Source organism: Pterocles gutturalis, unplaced genomic scaffold, assembly GCF_000699245.1.
Source record: "Pterocles gutturalis isolate BGI_N339 unplaced genomic scaffold, ASM69924v1 scaffold31387, whole genome shotgun sequence".
NCBI lineage: Eukaryota > Metazoa > Chordata > Aves > Pterocliformes > Pteroclidae > Pterocles > Pterocles gutturalis.
Window position 1 is genome coordinate 10,882 of NW_010108830.1, and position 12,568 is coordinate 23,449.

At 36.1% G+C, this 12,568-nt stretch overlaps 1 protein-coding gene across 1 annotated transcript in view; it reads left to right on the forward strand.

The window, feature by feature from the left end:
• LOC104461254 (chromosome unknown open reading frame, human C4orf29) overlaps positions 1-6,791 on the forward strand; it is a gene marked incomplete at its 5' end in the record, with an annotated part of 14,494 nt that extends 7,703 nt beyond the window's left edge. The window contains 5 exons of the mRNA XM_010072772.1: positions 546-635; positions 1,403-1,504; positions 2,929-3,307; positions 5,199-5,361; positions 6,374-6,791. Of these exons, the coding sequence (XP_010071074.1) occupies positions 546-635; positions 1,403-1,504; positions 2,929-3,307; positions 5,199-5,361; positions 6,374-6,437 (798 nt within the window). The remainder of the gene's footprint in view (positions 1-545; positions 636-1,402; positions 1,505-2,928; positions 3,308-5,198; positions 5,362-6,373) is intronic.
• Positions 6,792-12,568: the final 5,777 nt, after the last annotated feature.

Here is a 12,568-nt window from a genome sequence, read left to right on the forward strand (position 1 = left end):
GAAGTTGTCTATGTTGAGTTTTTTTGCTCTGTTGTTCAGGGGTTTTTTGTTCTGGTTTTTTTTTTTTTTGATAAATAGGATATTCATAAAAGTATTCTGAGAACTGATGTAAAAGTAATAATTTAACCTTTAAAGGATTGAAAAAGAGCCCACTTAACATGCTGAATTACTTCTCTACATTTTTTTTCCGGTGTACAAATTGGAAAAGTATAGAATTTTAAATAGTCCTTCTCATAGATTGCCTTCATTTTGCCTTGAAATAAGCTTGCAAAAGCTCGATGAAAAGGCTTTATGTATGTTTTTCGTGGTTTTAAACAACTAAAACTCATTAAGCCTTGAAATTAGTCCACAGCAATATTTATTGTTCAGGAAATCACTGAAGTATAGACTGTATCTTCTAAATAGGTGCAAGTATATCTAACTGCCACAGTCCTTAACTGCTTTGGCAGTTGTTTGTATAAACAAATAAATTGTAGATGAGAGAGTTCTCTTTACCATATTATGAATTCAATATTAAAATATGTAATAAGTGAATTTGATTCTAGATGGCTTCACTGGCAGTAACAAACTGGCCTAAACCATTGCCATTGATTCCATGTCTTTCCTGGTCAACAGCTTCTGCAGTCTTTACTACGGTAATTAACATATGTTTTTGTTAATATCCTATAATATAGTCAGGTGTGTAAGTTAAAAGGTTTGGGTTGGCCATGTTCACCTTTTCAGTTAAGGCATTTCATCACCCTTTGGACTCTATTAGTGACTAGCGGCAAAGCCTGCCCTTCCTGCTCAGGATTTACAAACAGGATAAGGCAGGTAGCTTTGAGCTACTTCATTGGGTTGTGTACTAAATTAGGGACTGGGGTTCATTTGGGGAACAGTGATTAGAGGCCTGGTCTGAATGTGGGGAGGTGAGGAAGCAAACCGTGAGAACATATTTTGTTCTCCTCAAAGCCTGGCTTAAATAGTTGGGTGATAGCGCTGCTACTACTGTGAGAGGTACCTGTTTTCACTGCTGCTGCTGGGGTAGGTGAATGAATAGACTAGATTTGACACCCACTGTTGCATTAGCCCAGTCCAGATGTTTGTAAACCCTAAGTGGGACTGTTTTCTGCTTCCTTTTTGTTTTCTTTTTTTTTTTTTTTTTTTTTTTGGGGGGGGGGGGGGGTGTAGGGGTGCGTTGTTTTTTTTTAAAGGGAGATGGGTTTCCATGCCCTGTGTTATATGTAATATGTGCTTATGCTTTGATTCCAATAATTCTAAGGATTGTCTGGAAACTTGGTCAGAAGTCCATTGGAAAAATCAAGTTAGAGAGAGGAACAGATCAATTTTCTCTGTATGTTATTATTTTAGAACGATGTCTGGGTTTTACTTATGTACTGGATGCTTTTGTTTATAATCTCAGGGTGTGTTGAGCAAGTCAGTGAACTGGAGAGAGCTAGAGAAACAGTATTTTACAGAAACTGTTTATGAAGAAGAAATCATTCAGATGCTTGAATACTGTGGAGTAAGTGTAATTTATTTTTCCTATTTGCTAATATTTACATGTGCAAGTCTAACAAATAATGTAGTAATAATTCTTTTTTACTTCCAGTAAAAGTAGGCAGTTGTTAGCTAAAATATGTTTGCTTGTTGTTTCCTTACTCTTTTGATAAATTTAAACCTTGAAGGGAAACCTTCTGAAAAATAGAAGCTAATATAACGTGTGTTCACTGTAGCCCTTGCTACAGGCTTTTGTCCATGACGACACTTAGTGTAATCTGCAACATAAAATGAATTAATTCAAAACATTGAAACTGTAGATAATATTTCCCAGTAACTGGGTTTATAGTCTGGAAAGCCAGTAGCCTGTCATGTAATTTTTAATATATAGCAACATTAAGGTACTTTTCTAATTTGTTTACAGTGCTAGGTCTCTCTATTTCTGTTTGAATGTGTGAAACTAGCCCTCCCTCAGCTTTAAACTTTTATTGCACAGGCAGTTGGGATAAACTTGAGGTAGAGCTTCTGTGATTAGCTTCTTGCTCCTTATGAAAAGGAATTTATTGTCTGCATATTTTTTTGCTTTCTTCTTGACTCTGACTAGTGTTGAAAGACTCTTCCCGAGGGGAATTTTGTTGCCTTAGCTCTCTTCTAGATTGCAGTGATAACTTTTTGAGAATTGTTTATATGTTGCAACACTGTCTTTTAGCCAATTCTGATAAATAACTTTTTTCCTAAGGTTCTTTGTTTTGTGACAGTCCTTTTTCTAATATCTTGCAACAGGAGAAAAGGTGCTAGAGCAGAGATAGTTACTTAGGTGCTTGCCATTTTGAAGTAAAATACACTCCAGGAACACTGATGGAGCAGACAAAGTGAAAGAAGAAACATTTCAAGATGTTCAGCTTGTGTTTTCCTAGTATTTAAAGGCAGTAGATTTTTCCAGTCCTAAACCTAACCTTAGATCTGGTCACATATGTTTATTGCTATTGCGGGTCTTCCTTTATGTTTATGAAAAATTGCTGTATGTGTTAATTTTTTAATACTTTGTCAAAAAGACATTACACTCTTTTGAGAGTGGAAAAATAATCTGAGAAATGCATACCTTTTATGAGTTATTTGCTCAGAAATATAACCTTGGATGACTGCAAGTATAAATTCAGAGTTTAATATAGAATTAAAACCAGACAAACTCTTGTATCATAAGTGACCATATATAAATAGTTCCTGAATTTTTTAAGCTGACAGAAATGTGGAATTAAATTATCAAGAGTTTATAATTATCAGGATTTAACTGAGTGATATGCAGGCTGAAAATAAGTACTGTGAGCAGTGTTGTTTGTATCTTTTTATCTTTTTTTTTTTTTTTTAATATTGAGTTGATCTTAAATAACGTTAACTAACTGGTTTAAAGGGGAAACCCTTAATAAATGGCCTGTTGTCTTTGTTTAGACAGATTCTTTCAAGATGGGACAAGATTTTGTTAAAAACTTCCCTGACGGTGTGGACAGTCTGGAGGATGTAGACGTGACTTCCAGAATATTTGACCTTGGTTCCTCAAACAAGAATGTCTCTAAAGAAGCTGTTCACAGCTTTACCACAAATAAAAGTACTCTAAGTGCCTCCTCGGAAAGACTCTTAGTACAAGGTGCTCCTAAAATGCAGAGCATAAATCAAACATTTTCAACCAGTAGCAATAGCAGTAAAAACTTCACCAGCCAAGAAGGACATAGGATAAATAAAAGAAGAAAGAGTGACACCTTACAGAGAGAGTCCTTAAGGTTCATGAAAGGAGTAATGGATGAATGTACCCATGTGGCTAACTTCTCAGGTATATATTTAATTGGTTTAATGTGCAGTTTGGAAAACTGAATGAAATACCATGGAAGGAAAGGTGTTTTCTTCATTCTCTATTATGTAAACCTACTGGCACCTTAGCTGGAATATGAAAATATCTTGAGTGTTATTCAGTAGCATCTGTTTACCACCCCATTTCCTAATTGTTTTTTTCTTTCTTCTTAATGGCCAACCTAAGATAAAGTGAATTAAAATTTGCTTTTCAGTATCTTTGCTCATTTTTTTCTCTGCCATGCTCTAGCTACTTTTAGATGTGAGTTAGTGCAAATTTGTATTATTTGAAAGAACACAACTTCTCTGTGATGTAGTATCTAGATTTAATTAATCTGCTAATTAGGTTTTTCAAGCAGGTTAAAGTAAATCTCATAAAGCAGAAATCTGATCAAGACTTCAGACAGAAAATAGCCTACATAGCTGAGAACTGAGCTTGAATGATGCTTTTAGACAAGGGTGATCAGTGAAGATGCACAGAGGTCCCATGCAGTCAGGTAAATATAATGTTTCCCAAGACAGACATATAGAGGGAGCTGTAGCCCAGTGAGCCTTAAATCTGATGAACCTGGGTTTCTTGGTGTCTAGGACAAATCCCTTTCAACAGCCCACATGCAGGCAAAGCAAGCGATTTCTCCGAGCTGACTGAAGGGGTTTTGCTGGAGTGAGGGCTTGGAATTGCTTTTGTGGAAGCCCATTCGGACAAAATGGGCACGTACCCACTGAGGACTCTCCACCTCCTAGAACGTATTTTGATTTCAGGCAGGTTTCTAACAGAGTTGTCTTTGAATGTTAAAACATTCTTGATACTGATACCCTGTGCCACCTCACTTTTGAGTTTTGGCATTCAGTACTCCACTGGTAAATGTGAAAAAAAAAAACAAACAAACCCAAACAAAACAACAGAACAAAACAAAAAACCTAAAACAAAACAAAAAACCACAAACCACCAACAAAAAAACCCAAACCAAAGATTGCTATACTAGCATAGATTTCTTGACTTGGAAAATGTCCCTGATCACTACTAGCCAGGGATGTTTTGTGATAAATACCAGTGAAGTGCTTTCCTTAAAGCTTTAGATGTTATTTCTGTAGACAGAAAAAACCTTGTAAATTTTTTTCTAAGTATAGACATTCTTGTTTGTTTATACACTTACCCAGGTATCACTTAGCTAAAGCATTGACCTTTCTTGAAACTTAGGTGCATTAGGATCACAGATCCTCTTATCAAAGTGATGTAGTCCTTTGTGTCAGTTGTCTCCCATGTCTCATGCTCTGTGAGACATTGCATCCCCCGTCCATGGTGTGTGTCTAGAGAGGAGGTTCAGAAAACGTGCCTAACATTAAGATTTCATGGAACATTGAATGGAAGACTGGAATCTGGCTTAGCATTACATATATATGTTCTAGTATGTATGAAAGGAGAGGGTCTAAATTATTTGTGACACCTCATTTTCAAATATTTTGTCTGGTCACTATTTACCATGCCACATTTATTCTTTGTGAAGAGAGAACTGTCCTGTGCTCAACATCATTTTGGTGTTATTTTTCTCAACATCATTTTGGTGTTATTCCTGTTAGTTGGTAATCAGATTGGTGCAATTCTCCTAACATTCCTCAAAAACTTGTGAAGTTTTCTGTTTTAAGGGACGGAAGGGGATTGATTAGTTTGTTTTTCTACTGATGGTCTAACTACTGTAATGTCAAAAAACAGATAAACTCTGCTGGAGACTTCAGAAAATATAATTTTATTAAAGCTTAGGGTAATTTACATTTTTTTTAGCAATAGAGGTCATTTTTACAACAGAAAACTCAGATGAAGTGTGTCTATTTCTTACCTTAGATGAACTCAATTTTGATTTGTTTTTCTTTAGTTCCAGTTGACCCAAGTTTAATCATAGTTGTACAAGCTAAAGAAGATGCATATATTCCTCGAACTGGAGTGCGCAGTCTTCAGGAAATCTGGCCTGGATGTGAAATTAGGTATCTGGATGGTGGTCATGTCAGTGCCTACCTCTTCAAACAAGGACTCTTTAGGTAAGGTAAACAGGAAAGTTTAAAAATAATTTGAGAGTTTAAAACTGTACTTTTGAGACTTATTTTTCTTCTAAAAGCAAGTCTATAATTACTCCAAAGCAACAAATACCAAATACCGCTTTGAAGAACAAGTTATTAGATCTCAAATAATTTAAAAAGAATGTCAGCAATTCCATTTTATGAGCAAGGATGAGGTGCAACATAGCTTGGATTGTTCAGTAAGCCAATGGCAAGAGAATTATCCTTCTCACTCTTGTTTTCCTATGAAAGCTTTTGTTCACTGTCCACAAGAAAATAGTTTTTAAGCAGTGTATTGCACATCTGTTGTCTTTTTGTAAATGTCTTCTGAGAATTAAAAACCCACACAATTGAAGATGAGAATTAAAATAAAAGCTTGACTGCAAATGAGTAGTACTTGCAAGAATTATTGTCTTAATAACATTTAGTGTTGACTATCTGAAGACTGTTATATAAATCAGTTATCTCAATGCAGCACCTTAATTTTAAAAAGTTAAATACTTGTGCTATTAATTTTAAAATATAAGGAATTAGTAAGAGTTTATATCCCATTGAGGAAGTCAAAGCAACAACAAAAAGGAATAGCAATATACCTGGTCAAGGTATGCTGACCACTAGCATATTGCTATTTAAAACTTCAGCCTTATTTTATGTTATGACAGTTGCTCGAAAATTAGTTAAATGAAATTGAGTTATGTATGTCTCTGACCCATTTCCTGACATGTTTGAGTAGAAAACTTCTAATCTATTAACATTTGCACTCATATTAAAGTTGGTAAACAGTCCAACTCATTCCTGAAGCTTAAATATATTACTGAAGTGAGAGATCCCAAAAATAAGTGAAGGGAAAAAGAATACCTAATAATCACATTTTTATTGAATGCTGTTTTGAAATTGTGGTGATAGGTTTGTAAATATATTTGTAAATATATGGAAATATGCCACTTGTATCTGCTCTTTCCCAAATTATACAAATCTTTTTTTCTTGTTTTAGACAGGCAATTTATGATGCATTTGACCGCTTTCTTCAAAAATATGCAGTTCAAGAATCTTCATAATGTATTCAAACTGATCCAATTTGTACTTCTGCTTGCTGGAACTCATGTTTGGAAGACAAGCCTATTGCAGTGTTGAGTAGATGGTCACTGACTTTGACTGTTGTAGGTAACAATTATGAAAAATGGTAAAGTACCAGCATTACTTTCATTTTAACCAATTGCCATTCTGACACACTTGCTTTGGCTTTGCCCATGTGAAAACAAGAGCAGCATTTGCTACTGCGTGAATGGTTCATGTACTTCATGTTTAATCACATTGTGTATTCCTTTAATTCTGAATAAATTCTGAATTTTGTATGAGTTGAAAACAGACCAATCTAAGTATTGAAGGAATGTAAAATTTGGTGTAGGGCTAAGATGCTCTCTTGCACTTAATGTATTTCTAGCTTGTTCCAGGTACCTTTGTTTCCTCTTGCTTCCTTGTCCCCTTGCTGTTCCTATTGTGTTGTACTATGGCTTTGCCAACACTCAGCTCTTGTGTTTGTCGCCAATTTTCTCTATTATGAATTGTAAATGAGCTATAATAGAAGGGGCAGCATCAAATCTTGCAAAAAAGGACTCTAAAATTCAATGAAGGATGAGAGAAATTTTCATTCAATGCATCCATGATATTTTTCTGACACTGAATTAAACCGTGCCATTCCGGAAGAATCATGTAGCAATTCATTGATAAGTTTCACAGAACTTAAATAAGTGAAAATGGAGTATTTAGTAATTCATTTTTTTTACATGCATTCAATTGGATAACATAAACTTTTTCTACTAGATTTTTTTTTTTAGAATGCTAGAGGAAATACAAATGTAATGATTTTTCTGCCGAAGCAGCAGCACAAAGTCTGATTCTAAGCAATTAGATCAACAACAGATTATATGGTGCTATAAAGACCTGTTGAAAATACTTCAGCAGATGTCCTTTTTAAAGTGCACTCACTGCTGATATGTAAAATACAGTTTCACTGTGTAATATTAAAAATGTGTGTGAGACTGTTATCAAAACAGTTAAGTTACCTCCTTATTTTTCAACACTTTTTTTTTAATTGGATGGAAGATTGAGTGCATTTAAGAAAATCCAAAGCCTGTTTCACCTTTTGGGATCAGAAATGCCAACAAATTACAGTAGAATAAAAGGTGGTCATGCATCAGATGTACGTGGCATCTGTCCACATCTTGTTTTATGTTAATCTCCTGTACCATTCTTTTAAAGCTCGTTGCAGAGAAGTTGAAAACTGAAACACTTCAACATTAATTTTAGTACAGTAATGACCAGAGTTACATAGAAACAAACAGAAAAATCCAGCCATTTATTGGGATAATATGATTTCTATACCTTTCAAATCAACGACTTGATTGATTTCCATAGTTAGCATAATGGTTTTTAATAGGCAGAATACGAAGCAAACAAAGTTTAGTTTATATTAATATGTTATCTTGAATTCTGGTCTGGTAGACAGGACTAGTAAATGGGAATAAATCATGGTTCTCTTGAAAATCAGAGAAGTTTAAGTAAACCTGAAGTGCAACAATTTCTAATAACCCGAATTATTTAACCTACAAATTTACTGAAAATGCAAAAGAAGTTATATTCTGTTGGAAGTTAAATTGTTTGTTTCAAATGGGTTTTCATAATTTCTTTAGACAGTGTTGGTTTTATATATATTGGGAGCAAGTGTGAAGTGACTAGCACATTTAAATATAGTAAAACACTGAATGTTGGAAGGTTTGCAATCAAATATAAGCGATCTTACAATTGTAAAATCAAAGGCTTGAATGCTATACTAAAAGACTTACAGGGTTTGTGTTTTACGAGCTCATTCATCATCTAATGGCGATTTAGAAGAGCATTGTCTGCTGTTCAACAACTTTTTTACATCTCACGTTTTAAATGTATTTATGTGCTTTATGTCCTGTTTCTGTTGCAGCTATGAGAAAGGGAGATAACTGGTGGCAAGGGAAAGGGCTTGAATAAATGGAAGAGAGAAAAGACAGATTTTGTAAGGCAGGGAGTAAGCACAAAAAAAAATCAACTTTCTATGCTACTAAGTAGAACATGCCAAAGTAAATATTTTCAAAGCGCACAATATTAGGAATTACACAGCTGATGGGAACTTGACATCCTGAGGTTAGTGTTCTGATGATATTACTAACAAGGTTTAACTTGCCAAAAGGACATGGTATTCACAGAAGCAGATTTACGCTAATGTAACTCCTGCTTGTTAGAGTGGCTTTTGGGAGAAGTGGCGTCTGACAAGAATGAGAAACCCCACTTTGCGATGTAACTGAAGTAATGTTGCCAAATATGAAAGCCCAGTAAGAAGCATTAAAGAAATTTCTCAGGTTAGAATAACAAAAAGGAAAAATGCGCTATGTGGTCTGCATCTGCCAGTTACTTCTGCTTCACAGGAAGCTATTTGCTGGTCTGTGAAGGGAAGAATCTTGCTGTGTAAATGTTTTTAACCTTTGGAAAATTGACTTTTTAAGACGGATTTTAAGGTTAAATCCTAAGGAAGCATTATTAATAATCCATTTTGATGTTAAATGAAATGTGATTTTAATCCAGCAATTGCATCAGAAAAGTATTGGAATAAGGTTCCTGCATTAAATCTAAATAGCAGGTAAGCCATTCCGTATGTCTTAAATTTATTGTAAAACTGGCCTTGATCATTTTTTGGTTTTAAAATTTTTCAATAAAAATCCTTAAAAAACAGTTAAGTGTGGGGTTTTTTTCTTTCTTGTTCACAGGAATTCAGAATGCATCTGACTGTCATCCTGTAATCCTTTTTATTCGTACTAGTGCCATAGCACAAGAAGAGTAGTTAATCTACAGTACAAGATAAAAGCTTCCCATAACAATCAATGATACTGCTTTCATGTTTTTCTACAAACAGTACCTAGTAAAGAAACTACGCTCCTGTCAGCTAATTAAGATACCATTGTGATTCCAATTCTGGACTTTTCCATGGCTTCCTGTGCTAGAATTTCCCAGATTTATTTAAAATTCCTTCTATTTTTAAAAGGGTCCAAAACCTGTACAACTTTTTCCTGCCTGCTGCTGTGTTCCAAGCCAGGGTGTGTTGTACCATAATAAACTCCGAACATATTGTAGGACTGTCCAGCAGTAATTGAAAAAAAATCGCTCTTGTTGTTAATGGATGTTCTTGCAAGGTGGGAAGGTGGTGGTAGGGCTTTGGAGTGTTGCTGAGGGAGAAGAGGAAGGTATTTCATCGTCTGCAGCAGTCTGTCCTGGGAATGTCACGCTAGCTGAAAGGCTGCTTTGAACAGATAGCTCTAAGTGTTACTGGCACATGCATCTTTGGGTCATGGTGGTGTTTATATGAAAAAAAAAAACCAACATCTTGGAAAATTGTTGTGGCTTACTCTGTGGAATTGGAGCAGTGCTCTTACTGAAGCTTGTGAGTTGTCCCCAGGAACCAAGATGCAATCAATTTTACTTTGGTGCTCAATTATGCTGTCTGAAAAGTGAAGGCTGTGGTAACAACTTTGCGTACCGAGACTGACAAAACATGAGTAGGACTAACAGAGCGGGTAGTGTGTTTTGCCTACATGTGAAAGGAAAGGGTCAGGACAGAGTGAGAGGTTAGATCTGGTGTGTAATCCATGAGTAACCCAGGTCATTTTTTTGGTCTTTTGTTTACCTCTTTCTCTTCTGGCATCTCTGTGCTCATCACCATCTAGAACAAAATGCATCTAATGATTGTCGAATAGAGCTTTTTGGAATTTTTTCCCCCCTCAAAATTGACTGCCCAGATCTTTTTTTTTAAGTGAGGGTGGATCATTTGTGTTGCATTAGTCTAGAAAATCCATTACACCTTCAAACTGCAGAAAGGTACCACTGTATGAAGGAAGGGAGTCTTGTTTTTTCTTACTGGATGTCATATGCATGTATATAGATACTCTATAAGGAGTAGATCAGAAATTGAACATCTTTGGGTCCTCAGAATGCTGTTTTTATTTGGTAGGTGCTAGCATTTTGAGCCAGTTAGTGTTTTTTAATTTGTCTTTTTAATTGCTTCTGTCGTGTTGCTTTTTTTTTAAATGTTGATCTTAATTACAGTTGGTTGGGCAGGGAAGTTTCTTTATCTTAAACTGTCAGGTTCTCTGTCAGCTTGGCTGTAATGATAAGTTGTACATTATTGAAAGGAGGTTCATATAGTCTGTAGGCATGTAATTCCTCATGTAAAACTAATACACGAGTAAAATGCTGCTATATTATGCAGTCCTATAATTTGCATTGTTTCCTGGTACGCTTGGATGCCTCTACACAAGATAAAACATAAGCTTTAAAGTGTAAAGTAGCTTACAATGATTGTTAATTCCCTTGGTTTCATGTAGTGTAAAGCAGCCTCTTTCAAATATGAGTATTTTTAATACCATGCTCTTGAAGGAAAAAGTACTGTGAGTTCTGCCAAGGAAGTCTGACTTGCCCTGCTAGAAAGTAACGAGAGTGATGATACAAAGTGGAAAAAGAATTGAGGATGAGTCTTAATGCAACTGTAAAAGCTTTTTATGTACTCTTCAGGCCCAGTCCATCCAATAAAATATACAGTAAGCTTTCTATTGTCACAAAGTTAGCAAAACATGTATGTACAAAAACTCAAGCTGCCATGTTACTGGTCACCTTTACTGGGTTTTTTTGCCCGCACACAGTTAACACTTAATCAGTTTCTTGCTCTTTTCCTGGTCTGTTCAGGTTCCTGCACTGCAGTATCGCAGTGTTCCTGCAGTCCCGGCTGGCCAACGCATCTGCTTCCTTCTAACACTTGTAGGAGAAAAAAAGGAAACAGGAGGTTAATCCCCTTCTTACCAGTGACTTAGGTAGGGCCTCTGTACTTTCATATCTAACCTCTGCTTAACTTCTGAATTTGGGAAACCAAATAAAAGATGTGAAAATTGTTTTGAAGAGGTAGTGTGAATGATGCTCCTGTTTTGAGGAGGGTAGATGTAAACATATACAGATGTTGGCTTTTTTCCCAGTCAAAATTACTAAGAATGCTTGTCACTGCAATATGCAATTAGCATGTCCTTGACTTGTAAATCTATTGCATCTGAAAAAATTGAGTTCTTAGCTGCAAAGAAAATGTTTTGAAGAGTTTGAAGATTTCTTTTAATAATTCTGCTTTTTTCTCTTTCTTGGTATAAAATTAAAATGAAGAAGGCGTACGTGTCACTTTTTGTAGAAGTGCTTAGAAGCAATAGTATTTTTTTTTTCTGTTTATGAAAAGAGAAACTTCTTTATTACCAATGTTTAGAGCTTAAATCTGCAGTTACAGAAACGCGTGTTAAGGTATCTATGTGGTTTGCTTGTAGTAGCCTAACAATTGTGGTAGGTGTTTTAATTTCAAGCCTTGACCGCAAAAGTTCATTAATTTCCAAGTGTCTTGAACAAAGCAGCAAGCACCAGGGGGGTTTCTTCTTCGAGGCAGACCTGGGCCTCCAGCAGGTTACCTGATCTCATCGCACCTCGACTAAATGGCACTCTGCTTGGGAGGGAGGCGTCCACCAGCTGCTTCTGTGGGTCGGGCCAGTCCAAGTGTGTGGTGTTGCAGAAGATCGCCTCTCTTTTGGGCTGCTACTGTGCCCACAGTTCCAGAATAATCCTAGAAGTGCCTTGGTGCCTGGAGAAGTGTGGGCTGTGGTTGGACTTTGTTGTGTTTCTGGCGGGTTTGGGGTTTTTTTTTCTGATGAAGGGGTAAAACTCCGTACAATCTTACTAAAGCAGAGAATAACGTTACCCCAAAGAGACCCTATTTTGCTGCTGAAAAATGCTGGAAATTTGGTTACTCGTGACACTAAAAATATTTACCTAGCTTTGCAGAAGTCTGTTTAAGAATTTGCGTAGTCTATCAAAGAGATGTTGGCATCTTTTTTTTTTTTTGGAAGACCTTTTGTAAGAAAGGAAGTAAAAGAGGACCAAGAGACAGAAGAAATGGGAGAGCAAAGGGTATCTTAAGGTGTAATCAAGGAGAATTACGGGAGCACCAGCAGGCTGCAAAGAGGGAAAGGGGTGATTAATTTCATGCTGCAGGGCCTTTCCTCATTCTGTGACCATAGTGCTTCTGGGATAACGCAGTGGCAGAAGTGTGGGTATAACCTCCTGACGAATCCAGCAGGCG